The sequence below is a fragment of the Pungitius pungitius genome, chromosome 15 (genome assembly GCF_949316345.1).
Source record: "Pungitius pungitius chromosome 15, fPunPun2.1, whole genome shotgun sequence".
Taxonomy (NCBI): Eukaryota; Metazoa; Chordata; class Actinopteri; order Perciformes; family Gasterosteidae; genus Pungitius; species Pungitius pungitius.
Window position 1 is genome coordinate 19,047,575 of NC_084914.1, and position 14,243 is coordinate 19,061,817.

The 14,243-nt window shown below is 42.4% G+C and overlaps 1 protein-coding gene across 1 annotated transcript; it reads left to right on the forward strand.

Moving 5' to 3' along the window:
• The first annotated feature begins 656 nt into the window (after positions 1 to 656).
• LOC119209795 (cytochrome P450 7A1) lies at positions 657 to 5,600 on the forward strand. Its single transcript, XM_037459374.2, has 8 exons — positions 657 to 962; positions 1,471 to 1,711; positions 1,840 to 2,049; positions 2,232 to 2,426; positions 2,514 to 2,713; positions 3,537 to 3,667; positions 4,194 to 4,372; positions 4,454 to 5,600. Exons 1-8 carry the CDS (start codon positions 880 to 882, stop codon positions 4,754 to 4,756), a joined length of 1,542 nt encoding a protein of 513 aa, XP_037315271.1. The 5' UTR covers positions 657 to 879; the 3' UTR covers positions 4,757 to 5,600.
• The last annotated feature ends 8,643 nt before the right edge of the window (positions 5,601 to 14,243 follow it).

A 14,243-nucleotide genomic window follows, 5' to 3' on the forward strand; every position in this document is an offset into this window, starting at 1 on the left:
TGGATGAACTTGTTTTAATCTCCACTAGCACAACACCTTAACAGTCTTAACAGGTCTTAACAGGTCAGAACAGTAATAGTCCTCTGCTGTCACATAGCATACCATGAGGATAATCATTTCTGCCCCCGCCTGCACTCAGTCACAAACACACATATTCACACACGCAGGAGCACCGCAAAGACCTTGAATCTATTTACCAATCGAGAGTACTATCACAGTACCGTCCTTCAGGTAACACTGTCCATGGACTCCGGTCAAGGTCATCATGCACACACATTCAAATACACACACAAACACACTTTATTCTTGGAATCTCATTTCCAAGAGAAATCCCAGTAAGATAACCACTTAAATAAGTCAGTTTGTAGTTTGTAGTTTTTTTAAATGTAAAAACAGATTATACTGTGTTTGCAAAACACAACTAGAACTTGTAGACATTGTTTTATTTCAGCAAAGAAATGTTGAAAATCAAGCAGCGTTATCTTTAGGAAAATCTTGCAGATAGGGTAATGCTCATTATGTTACGCAACAAATTGAACTTTTGCAACTGAGAAACTGTGGATGACTCGAGTGATGATATCGTGCCATTCCCTTGAATCAGCCCTTGGTCCCACCCTGAGGGAGAGAGGAGGTATATAAAGCTGTCATCATACTAGGTTGAATCAACACTGCTGACACACAGGCTACTTTCACAGTCTGCACTGACAAGCAGTGGCGCTTTGCATTCATAGTCTCTGGGTTGGAAAACTCCTGCAACCTGGGGGGACATTTTTAATCGTTGTTCCTGTCCGGGTGATCTGTGTGAAGATTTAGCAGCAGTCAGTAAGCCTCTCGGAGAGGCTTCTTCTCATCCTTATCATCCTCATCAACTACATTGCCATGATAATAAGCATTGCCCTGATCTGGGCAGTAGTGGTTGGATTCTGTTATCTTTTATGGCTTGCTATGGGGATACGACACAGGTGAGACTAGATATAGGACATGTTAGATGCAATCTATTACCTGTTTCTTATAGTTGTTGCATTGTCCATATGGAGTGTGTCTGGAACATTAGATATGAATAGGAATCTGCTGAAGCAACATTGCCTTCTACAACATGATGTATGTGGCAGCTTATGTAACCAGGAAAGAAGTATGTATGCAAGAGAGCTAACCAAACAAAAGCTTTTGTAAAGATGTTGGAATTTGTTTGGTATGCGGATGTATCACCAGACAGCACGTCTTTCCTTATCTGTTGTCGTCAAACTGTGGTCTTATTGACAAAATCTGAGGTTTTAAGATCATAATTTAGATCACATTTAGGCTTCGCATTTACGACTTCTATGAAAATATCATGGATTTTATATTCAGAATAGATCATCATAAATCCTTCCAACTGAATCCTTCATATGGAAATACATTTGGCCTGGCTATGTGTTTTGGCTTTCACTGAATATTGTCTGCTATCTCTTTTTTTGTCAATGTCCATAGGCAACCAGGTGAGCCTGCAGTTGAGAACGGGTTTATCCCCTACCTCGGTTGTGCTCTGCAGTTCGGGGCCAATCCACTTCAATTCCTACGCAGCCGGCAGAAGAAGTATGGTCATATTTTCACCTGCAAGATCGCAGGCCAGTACATCCACTTTCTGTGTGATCCATTTTCCTACCATTCAGTCATCAGACAGGGGAGACACCTGGATTGGAGGAAGTTCCACTTTGCTACGTCTGTCAAGGTACATTTGTTAGATTTCATCTAACTATAATATTGAGATGATATTCTTTCCAGATATTTTTTCTTCTTCCATAGTGGACATTTGGATGATTTGAGGGGTCCTAAAACTCATTTTCCTATGCTTACTAGGCATTTGGCCATGACAGCTTTGACCCTCGCCATGGGCACACCACAGAGAACCTTCACCAAACCTTTCTAAAGACCTTGCAGGGTGAGGCTTTGCCCTCCCTCATAGAGTCTATGATGGGCCACCTACAGGACGTCATGCTGAGGTCAGATACACTCAGCCCCAGCAAGGACCACTGGGAGACGGATGGCATCTTTGCCTTCTGCTACAAGGCTAGTAAATTAACTTTCGACTGAAACACATAAGATATAGTTTAAGACACTGGAAGTGTAAAGGACATTTTCATGGCTGCACTAACAAATAGCAAAAAAAGTACACAAGAAGGACTTAGAGTCAGTTGTTGAGTTAGACTGTATACTGTATAATTTGGACTTGGTTTTCTTCTGTCTTCCAGGTGATGTTTGAGTCTGGCTACCTGACCCTGTTTGGTAAAGAGCTTGGTGAAGACAAACGGCAGGCTAGGGAGGCGGCTCAGAAAGCCTTGGTGCTAAACGCTTTAGAGAACTTCAAAGAGTTTGACAAGATATTCCCGGCATTGGTGGCTGGCCTGCCCATCCATGTCTTCAAGAGTGCTTACAGTGCTAGAGAGGTTAGTGCCACAACGACCTCTTTGCTGCCTTTTCTACCTCAAGCAGTTTGAACTATGAGAGAAGCCCAAATCTTTTTCCTTTTATAGAATCTAGCAAAAACCATGCATGCTGAAAACCTTTCCAAGAGGGAAAACATGTCTGATCTGATCTCTATGAGGATGATCCTGAACGACTCCTTGTCTACCTTCAATGACTTGAGCAAAGCCAGGACGCATGTTGCTCTGCTCTGGGCTTCGCAGGCTAACACCCTTCCCGCTACCTTCTGGAGTCTCTTTTATATGATCAGGTATGTTGATTTTATAAATCATTTAGGTTTAATATTTTTAGTTGTTAATGGCTCTTTATTGCTCTTAGTAAATCACATTTATAGTTGTCTTATTCTTGTCAGTTAAATGTCAAGTGGGGTAAATTATTAACACAAGAACTCGGGTTTTTTTTACAGCCAGGAGCTAGGGTGGCTAACTTTCTTGTCTTAGAATTAGCCATGGACATGTTTATTCATAGTATGTTTTTCTATTACATGTAATTTAGCTGACGCTTTTATCCAAAGTGACTTACATCGCATTATAACCCATGTGTTACATTTTGCCTGGGGAGCAATCAGGGGTTGGGTGTCTTGCTCAGGGTTACTTCAACATGGCACATGGGGCAGCCGGGATTCAAACCGTCAACCTTGTGGTTCTCAGCGCATCGCACGCATCCCATGCACCATATCTAATCCATGCACATGAAACTAATGTATTGTATTGACTGACCTAACAAAGTATACCAAATTGTTGACTGACGATGACAATAATCAAACATTAGACTAGCACTTCCATTTCAGCAATTCAATTTGATTATTTAAATTTTTATAGCCCAAAATTGCAAATTAGAAATCTGCCTCCGATGGCTTTAGAGGATGCCGCAGTCCATGCGACAGACATTCCTCCTCTGTCCTGAAACCCTCACATTGGCACAGAAAGAAATGGTCTTGTGGTTTCAGATTGTTTCATTTGTATGGAACAATCAATTGATATAGGACAAAAATGTGTGAGTTATTGTGTCTGTAGTTCCGCACATCAGATTTGAAATAAATTGCAGAATCAGAATCCTTTTTCTGTCATCAGGAGCCCAGATGCTATGAAAGCAGCTCGTGAGGAAGTACAGAAACTTCTGGAGGGTTCAGGGCAGGTGGCTGACCTGAGCAACCCTTCACTGAATCTGACAAGGGAGCAGCTGGACAGCATGCCTGTTATGGGTAAGCAGATTTTTGAGCGGGTCTAAGACTGTTGCAGTATGTCACATGAAGTATGTCACATGAACTGATGAATGAATGAACAGGCATCGTTCAGAAAAATTGGTAGCAGTGGCCATTTTTATTTTTAAAATCAGTTATTAATAATCTGCATCTCTTTTTGTGACTGAGATTCTCCAAAGTAAATCAAGAACAAACATGTACCTCACACCCTCCCCCGTGAACACATCACCCCCATCCTGTAAAAAGTCCCCTGTGCAGTGAATCTCAGCTGTGTCCTTAGGCTATTGAATTTAAATTGTTGATGGATAAATTGATTATTCATAGATCAATTATTGGTAGATATAGACCGAAGCCCTAACTGCACTGCTTTTGAATTATTATTGAATTTTGTGCATTACACTGTGGTTAATCACAATTAAAAATGTTAATGGTTGCCTAGCACTAGTTTTTACCATAAAATGCATTAAACCAAAATCATGAACCTAATTTATTTAATTTCATGTTGCTGTCTACTTTTTGTCTTTAGACAGCATCATTAAAGAAGCCATGCGTCTTTCAAGTGCTTCAATGAATGTACGCGTTGCCAAGGAGGACTTCCTGCTTCACCTTGACAACCAAGAAGCTTACCGTATCAGGAAAGATGACGTCATTGCACTATATCCTCCTATGCTGCACTTCGATCCAGAAATCTATGAGGACCCCCATGTAAGAAATGCTTCTTCAGGACGTCACTACTATTTGTGAACCGCTGAAACTCATCCTCCCCTTCTCTTCATCCCCCCACAGGAGTACAAGTTTGACCGTTTCCTGGATGAGAAGGGTCAAGAGAAACCGGCATTTTACCGCAATGGGCGACGTCTGCGTTACTTTAACATGCCCTTCGGCTCGGGGGTCACCAAATGCCCCGGCAGATTTTTTGCTCTCTATGAGATCAAGCAGTTTCTGACTCTGGTGTTATCCTACTTTGACATGAAACTATTGGACCCTGCTATCAAAGTCCCACCTCTTGACCAATCCCGTGCTGGTCTGGGAATCCTTCAGCCTACCTATGATGTGGACTTTAAGTACAGGCTGAAATCAAACCACTAGGCTCCCTGCAGGTAGAGGCATTACAGTTCATGTTGTACATATGTATATTTAACAGTGTTAATAAAGATGATTTGATGTGTATATAGATATTCTGTTGGGACACACACTTTCTGTCTCTGTTAGAAATCTTGCATGTCAGAGTAAAGTACTTACATTTTAAATTCCTGAGGACTTCTGAGGCGTGTTCTCACCAACAAGTACAAATATTTGCTTAATGAATGCAAACTCATTTCAAGAAGCTACAAGTTTTCGATTGAGGTTTACAGAATGGAATGTTCTGAGAAATCAGTAAAGTATGTTGTACATAACTTTTACTCAATAGGCTTAACATGCAAAAACATTGTTGCTCCATTTATCCCACATTTCTATGGTTTTGAAATACTGACACTGTGTGGAATTCACTATCACAACGTTTTCTTTGCTGTGGATTCATTATATCTTGTGGAGCAGTCAGTGTGAACACATCAGTAAATTACTTTGATACGTCACACCAGCCAATGTATTCTGCGGTGTGACATTGCTGAGTGCAGCATGCCCATGATCATGACCAACTTTTTTTTATCAATGAATGTATTACTGTAATCAGTAGCCTATCATTTACTGTCTTTGAAGTAGAAGATTGCACCAACTTTGGAGTTTGCTCTCTGCCATGCTGCCTCACTCTCACACAGTGCTGTTTGCGTCTGATTCTTCTGAAGGTTGTTCACAGAACAAAGCTGCACCCCACATGCATGTGTTGATGTGTTCATGCTGTACGAACAGAAAATAAATCAATAGAGTGCTACGCTTGTTTGCTTTAGATGTTCACATGTCAGTGCAAATACATCATAAAAGCTTTCTCATACCTCGTTGTTTTTCTCTATACACATACATACATGTCAAAAAGGAATCATGTTGATAGCAAGGGATTGTGGCAAAAAGCTCTGGAGGAAATTCTTCGTTTAAGGTCTTTATTTGTTGTAAGAACACTTTAAAAGTATACTTTTTCAAGCATTACTGTAGGGAGCATGTGTTTGATATAACAACACAAAGTTGCTTGAAAAAGAATAAGAAAGAAAGTTGTGACATAAATACAAGATGACAGCATGAAAACATACAACTAATGATGTTGTTTTAGCTTCCAGACTGGACATACGTACAATATACAAGGACACTGCATGCTTTTCCCACCCTATTTAGTGCAGTGTTCACAGTACACCGGGCAATGCTTTGGTACTCTCAGCTGGGTTGGGTCACACAAAACACACGTGAACACTTGTTTGGCAGATAAATCTGTGTTATGTTGAATGGTACTTAATAATCTAATAATTATCAACAATTCAATTTCAATTCATTTTATTTTGTATAGCCCAAAATCGCAAATTACAAATTAGCCTCAGAGGGCTTTACAGTCTGTACACATGCAACATCCTCTGTCCCCAAACCCTCACATCGGCACAGGAAAAACTCCCCAAAATATGAAAAAACCCTTCAATGGGGAAAAAAGGGAAGAAACCTTAGGGAGAACGTCAGAGGAGGATCCCTCTCCCGGGATGGACAGACTGCAATGGATGTCATGTGTACAGAATCAACAATGTAAAAGATGTACAATACATTCTATTCCTCTAACAGAGATGATACAAGTAATAGTAATATGATTAATATTTAAAATAGTAATACAGTTTTTTACAGTCGCTAGGACACTGTAACGTGCTGGGTTCAGGGGAGGGGTTTCCCGGAAGGATGAGGACACGGTAAGGGTGCGTCTGAATGTTTTTATTGAGGTTTCGATCGCTCTCCAGTAATTCCAAAATACAAGAATATGTATCCACACCATCCACTGATCCAGATACAATAGTAATGCCAATCTTCTCGGTCTTTTTGGCCACAGGTTCTCATCCACATCACATCCTATGTAATCTAGAGCAATACACCTAGGAAAGAACCTTCTGGTATACCTGATCCATCCCTGGCAATCTGCTGCTGATGTGTCCAGGCATCCAGCATTCATTGGGTCCAGGAGGGACATTTGACCATGTGGATGGTGCTCATAAACCTTCCACCTCTTTGAGGAAAAGATTTCCTCTATGGGGTTGAGGAATGGAGAGTAAGGTGGGAGGAAAAGTGACACCATTCTGGGATGGACTGCAAACCACTCGGTGGTGAAATGCCACATTGTCCCAAACAGTTCTACATGTTGGCTGATTTCTTCTCTCTGCATCCCTTTCCTCACCCAGCACAACCCTCCCATAGAGATCATGATGGAGTAAAAGAGTCCATCAGTGGCTATTGCTGCGCACTTTGTGACGTTGGCGCCCCTCTGGCCCGGGAGTAACACCTGTGTAGATGTTACAATGAGAATCAGCTGTGGTTGGTCCAATTGTCCAATTGATTTTACAGCGTTTCATTTTAAGATTTTAAATATTTTTCATTAAAATATTACTATAGAATTGTAGCAAATTGTTGTCTTATTCAGTTTTGTATTCTGTTATTGTTTTGAACATAAGTTTAACAGTTTTGAAACAGTATGTTACCATGTGCCAATTGGCCTGTAGGTACACAGAGTTTTGGAGGTTGTTGTGTCTGATTTAGAAAAGAAATGATGTCATTTGAAAGATGTAGTCATTGAATGCATTTTGTGCCAAAGCAATGATAATTGATCCTCAGTTAGGCCACATATACTTCTGTTGTGCTCACTGTGTGAAGAGTTTTGAAAAAGTGATCTAAGTATTGAGAAATGTGCCCTAGCGACTGTAAAGAACTGTAATGATGCTAATAGCCTCTCTGGGGACCATCACCTCATCGTGGTGGAGAGGTTTGTGCGTCCCTATGACGCTGAGGGCTGTGTTGTCGGGAGCCTCGTGCTCCTGGTAGTGCTACCCTCGGCAAAGTGGTCTCAGGCGAGGGGCCTGAGAATATGAAAAAGTGGAAGAGGAAAGGAACTACCCGGCCCTGGAGGAAGCCCGGGGCCCCCATTTGGAGCCAGGCCCAGATGGAGGGCCCGACAGAGAGCGACTGGTGGCCGGGCTTGCCGTGGAGCAAACTGTTTCATTGTAACTTGGTATTTCTTTAGGACTCGAGCAATAGATGTTGTGCTGACAGAATTAACATTTTCAAATATATCATTATCAGCCAGCTCTCTGTCTTGAGGCAGTTTTGTTGCATTGTTGACAACAACAACCATGTCAACAATAGCATTTTCCTGCGTATCTGAAAATATGATTCCTCTTCCTCCTGTTGGGGACAGCCTTTGGGTCCTGTTGTAAAAATATATTTTACAGTCAAACTTACTGTAATATCTGTGTAAATATTCTATAATTGCAATACAAAATAGATTCTTGTAATGTTTTCATTTACTGTAAGAATGTAACTCATCTGTTGGTATGATGGAACATTTTCATTACAGATGCCACTGTGGATCTTTGCAGATTCTCTCATTGAGAGACCATGGTTCACGACATGGTCTATAATCTGATCTGAAATAACAGCTCTTTCTTTGTCTTCCTCCACCCATCCCCCCCTCCCTGCCACCCTTCTCCCTCCACCAACCCGTCTTCCTTGTTCCATTTCCAAAATGAGTCTTTCTGAGCTCTACAGCTCTACACACACATATATATATATATATATGGTTTGAAAACTGTGTTCAAGCAATGAAAAACAAACTAGAGTTTGGTCCACATGAGCTGCTGCTGTGCAGACTGTAGCTTTGCACATGTGACTCCCGTTGTGCCAACTGTCGTTTAGCACAAAAAACTGTAATACCAATCAAATGTTCTAGTCTCTGCAGCAGGATACAATAATTGATGTCAAATGCGGCACTGAGGTCCAGCAAGACAAGAAAAGAGATGAGTCCTTGGTCCGATGCAAGTAGAAGGTCATTTGTAAATTTCACCAGTCTCCATAACCAGTATAAATGTCCTACGTGGCACATCTCATCACCATCCGTGTCTCTCCAATCACATGAAGAGGTCTAGCATACGTGTCTTCTGTTACATAAAGATGTCAAACATCCATGTCCCCTATCACATGATTTCTAACATCTGTGTCTCTCCGACCACACAAAGACCATGAGATTAGAGAAGTGGAAAACTCAGTCTCTTTCTCAAAATATCTAATATCAGATGCCTCATTTAGGCAAATTCCCGATGAAGGTGTGTTCATTTTGGTTTATTTGTATTTCTCTCCTGGTCAGACTAGACAAAGCATGACTTGTTAATGCACAACAAATAGCCATTGACTATTACTTCAACACTCCATCTCAGCTGGCTGTTGTCCTCGACTCCCTGGCTTCCAGCTTCACTCTGCTCACTCCCAGGCAATCACACAGCACATCTCTCTCCAGTGAATATACTCCTACTGTCTTTCCATTCTTGGTCAAATTGTGTCTTACTTTTGATGAAGAGGTGACGTCAACACTGCTGACCCCTCCATGTGTGACTTCTTGTGTTATTTCAGTTCCAGGATCATCATCCATTCACTACCATGCAATAGCTTTTCACCTTAGTTGGCTTCCTAAACACATAACACACTTCTTTTTAAAAGCAACAATGGCAGTCATTTTAAAGCATGATTGCATTAGTGAAGTAGATCCTCACTGTGAGCACTCTTCTCTGATTTTGCATGGTCAAAAGCTTTAACATTAAAGTTTGGGGTCTTTCCCCTGTTTTGTCTAAAAAGCTTGGGGAGTGCCAGTTGTTCACGCTCTCATGCTGTAGCTGCATCAACATTGCAGGAACCAACTTGATCACGTGCCTCTTAATCGGTCATTAAGGTACAAAATGATGAATAGAAGTATAATGGATTAAAAGCAGAATTTTTCATTATTTTTCTTTAATAAACCCTCTCAAGCTAAAGTAAAACGTAGTACTTGTAATGGAGTAAATGCCCCTCCTCACTACTTTAGAACAGCCAGTATTTAACCAGCAATAGGCCATTGGAGCTGAACTAATGGGATTTTTATGTGACCTGCACTAACCCTGTTTGCCCTGAAGTAACCTCTGCAGTCCAGACAGACCGAGTGGACAAGAAGAACGGATGCAGTTATGACCCACACTGACTTATTGAGTCACAGGTCATGTGACTCGTGTGTGTGTGCGCAACAAACACGTGGTTGTCAAGTCAGGGCCAGCTGCTCAGTCACATTGTGGTGACACTTCTCATGCACACTGGAACTGCTAAATAACTGCAAACAAGATAAGAGCCACAGAAGATACAGGTCAACAGATTGAAGAGTTCCCCCCACTGGATTAAACAAAGTTACAAATGAAATTTACCTCCGTAAATTTACAGGTTTTCTCGATTGTTTACACACATTTTCTTAAAGCATGCCTCATACTCTCAGAACTCTACACACAAAAAAACACACACACAATGGGCAAAACCCTTCAATACTCCTGCAAAATGAAACTTTACATTCAAAACAATGTTATTTCTTCTCAAAATGGTATTTTGTTTTCAAATGACACACACAAACCATCATATGAATAGACTTTTATAAGAACCAGTTGAACACTGATGTGCTCAATTTAAAACACTATGATGAATGGAAAACACTTCTCCATTCATCATAATGACTTTGACCTTTTTTTTTTACACTTACTACAGACAGTACATACATACGTGTGTTGTAAAATATTTTAGAATATTGTTTTATAACACAAATACATGGTAACAAATATATTTTCCCCACGAAAACAATGCACACAGTGTACTGTACATCCCAACCAACACAAAGTTGCACATACAGTGGTCTACATCCAAAACCACAGAAGAATTTACTGTATACAGTTCTTCTGTTCCGGTCTGTTCCACAGAACTTCATCCACATCACAAGCAATGTTTTCCCTGGCCCTGCAGCGGGGGAAATATCGCTCAGCATGTCCAATCCAGCCATGAAAAGCATCAACTGCTTTATCTCCACATGCGTCTTCCATAGCTTAGAGAAGGGGGATATGCGTTTGTGGATTTCGGTCAAACACTTTCCAGGCAGAAAAGAATTCCTCCATAGCTTTGGTCAACCAAAGTGACTCAGATCTCATCAGAGTTTACGGTCCTTGTCCTTCCTCTTCCTCGTCCTCGTCCTCCCCCCCGTCCTCCTCCTCTTACTCTCACTCCTCTGGCTGTTTCTAATGTTGTCATCCTTTTCTCCTAAACAGAAGAGCTCACCTGTTGCCCTTTTATGCTAAAGCTCTGATTCCTAATTGTAACACTGTGTGACAGGTGTTTGCTCATGTGACGAGTCAGTGTGCTTAGTAGGGCAATTGACTTTAGAATTTTGAATGACAGTGTGTTTCTTGTGAAAACAAGATTTTCTTCATGAAAATTGTGCCAAATGCAGAGAATTGAGTGTAGTGTTTTGAAAAAAGTGTGTTTTAGAACTGCAATTTGAGTGTAAAGCAGGAATTGTGCTTGTAGTTTAGCAGAATTGGTTCAGGGGGTTGGTGCATGAGTTACATGTTGGGGTCATTGTGTGTCAAGTACCAGAATTTGTGTGTAAACAATTGAGAAAAAAACCCAAAACGAGCGTCTTACCTTGTGCCGCCTGTCCGCTGGGTGGCAGCACCTACTCATCTGAAACGGCTAGATTTAGGTTTAGAGAAGGCAGAACACTCCCTGTTTGGTATAACAATATTATGCCACTACAAAATTACTTTAATACACTGTTCTGTTGGCACCAGAGATGCTCACAAGTCTCTGAGCCAGAGGCTGCTTAGAACACTGCATAGTTATACATAAGGAATTCAAAGCATGTAATATGTTATGATGCCAGCTTTATCTATTAGGCTAATAGCATCGACTTACTGGGCAGTATCTCACTGATATAAAATTCCTGAAGCTAGGCTTGTCAATCAAAGACAGAGGTAGGTTGCATGAAACGATGAGGTCCTGTATTATGGATTCAGTAATGGCCTTCTGTCTGGGATGCCCCTGGCTGTATAGCTGTACACCTCTTGTCTGGCTTAAGAATGAATCAATGCTGCTCTGTCCCTCTGCACGGGCCCTTTTCTTTTCTTTGTTGAACTCCTTAAACCTGCAGATGTCGAGGAATATTTGTTTTTCACTTGCAGAGCGTAAAAATTTGTTCCCGTCACGTTGGGTCGTAGCTAAAGCAAGAAGCAATCTAACGGTAGATGGTCAATGCTTGCTTAGCTAAACATGTTTAGCAAGACAAACCCCCGGAAAGCAGCCGGTCCGGACTCAGTCTCGCCCCACACCCCGAAGCATTGTGCTGACCAGCTGTCTCCTGTGTTCACCGCCATCTTCAACACCTCCTTGGTGACATGCCACGTCCCAGCCTGCTTCAAGGCCTCCACCATCATCCCTGTTCCCAAGAAGCCCAGGATCACAGGACTGAATGACTACAGGCCCGTCGCACTGACCTCCGTAGTCATGAAGTCCTTTGAACGGATAGTCCTGTCCCACCTAAAGTCCCTCATCGACCCCCTCCTGGACCCCCTGCAGTTCGCCTACAGAGCCAACAGGTCTGACTTCAGCTCTGCCTTCAACACCATCATCCCGTTTCTGCTGCAGGACAAACTCTCCCAGCTGCACGTGCCCGACTCCACCTGCAAGTGGATCACTGACTTCCTGTCTGACAGGAAGCAGCACGTGAAGCTGGTGAAACACGTCTCTGCCTCTCGGTCCATCAGCACCGGTTCCCCCCCTCTGCTCTTCTCCCTGTACACCAACAGCTGCACCTCCAGTCACCGGTCCGTCAAGCTCCTGAAGTTTGCTGATGACACCACCCTCATTGGACTGATCTCTGGTGGGGGTGAGTCCGCCTACAGAGTCTGACCACCTGGTGACGTGCTGCAGCCAGAACAACCTGGAGCTTAACGCCCAGGCTGCAGCGTGTCATCCGCTCTGCAGAGAAGGTGATTGGCTGCAATCTTCTGTCTCTCCAGGACTTGTTCACTGCCAGGACTTTGAAGCGGGCCGACCCCTCCCACCCTGAACATGAACTGTTTGTGCCCCTTCCATGCGGCAGGAGGCTGAGGTCCATCAGGACTAAGACCTCCATCCACACTAACAGTTTCTTCCCTTCGGTAGACAGGCTCATCAACAGAGCGCGGGGCCCCCCCTGACTGACTCTCACTCTCATGTTCATTCACTTTGTCACTTGTCACTTTGTTTAGCTGGTGCAGTTTATCTTTATTTTTATTCCTAATTGTATCTCTTATTTACTAACCCATAGGCTTAGCTTTAGCGTACTAACCCATAGCTTATATTTTATTATACTTTTATTTTGATCTTATTGCTGCACTATGTCGTCTTTATTGTACTGTCTTCAGTCATGCACCAACCACCAAGACAATTTCCATGTATGTCCAACATATGATGGCAATAAATGTTTCCTGATTCCTGATTTACCTCGGCTCATCACCCACTTGTTGTTTCCACTCACCTGGTTGGCTGTTCACCTCGATAAGTGTCAGAGATTGATTCTTTATATGTCTGTACCCCTGACCCTGTATTCTTGTCCTTACAGCCATCCATTCCCTGACTCTCCCGCCAGGCTGCCGTTTCCCCGCCTGGATTCCCCCCTCACCTGGATTTCCCTTGCCATTTCTCCACCTGCCTCCCTTTGTTGTGATCCGGACAATAAATAAGTTTCCCACCATACCTCCTGGTCTGTCTGCATTTGGGTCTGACACCACTCACCGCAACAGGCGCATATTTTGCATTGCGCGGTTCTTTTGTTGCCGTCTTGTTGGAAGGTTCTGAACCCAAAGCTCACGACGAATGGCACCGCCGGTGCATTTGACATCTTTGACAACAAATTGTTGTCCTCGTGTGTGGCCGCGTGCCCAGCCAGCAACATCTGTCAATGTACGTGTTACGTAGGCAGGTAACGGAGGGAGGGGTATAGCGAGCTCATCAGATGTTTCCTAAAATTAAATATTGTTCGAGTCCCAAAGCTCGAGTCCGAGTCGAGTCTGAAGTCTTTCGAGAACTAGTGTCAAGTCAAGTCTGAAGCAGAATATCCCATGATGCAGCTCTGCAGAGTGTTTCAAGTTCCCCCTGTCATGAATCTGGCTCATTATGATGGAGGAGTATGATGTCTTCTAATGCACATACATTGTTGCAGCAGTTATTGGGATTGTTGCACAGATTGTAGTTATTTTCCATTAAGAACCAAAGGAGCCAGAGTTTAAGACAAACACATGAACTAACCAAGCATGAAAAGACAGCTTTCCAATTTGCATACTTTTAGAAAGACAATATGATCAAATTGAAATTCAAGATTATTTAAATAAGCATATGAAAGGCGCATTTTGAAATAAAATGCATGTCTTTTATGTATCAACTTTTAAGTCCTACTAACAGTTGTAAAACTAAAGGAGGTGAGCCGTATTTGCAAATGCGAGCTTCACTTTGACTCTGGATGGGACGTGTGGGGCTCCTCTCCTGTGAGGGTTTCTAGTGGTTTCACCTGGGTTGCTGGTCTGTAGTCACAGTTCAACAAGTCAATCAAGAAAAAATGATGCCGAATGATATTCGACGTGAA

What these genes read in the sequence shown, in the direction of transcription:
- LOC119209795 (XM_037459374.2), top strand. Translation starts at nt 880, where the DNA reads ATGATAATAAGCATTGCCCTGATCTGGGCAGTAGTGGTTGGATTCTGT. An exon ending in ACTTTGCTACGTCTGTCAAG is followed by an intron (nt 1,712 to 1,839) that starts GTACATTTGTTA and finishes TATGCTTACTAG; the next exon opens with GCATTTGGCCATGACAGCTT. An exon ending in GTGCTTACAGTGCTAGAGAG is followed by an intron (nt 2,427 to 2,513) that starts GTTAGTGCCACA and finishes TTCCTTTTATAG; the next exon opens with AATCTAGCAAAAACCATGCA.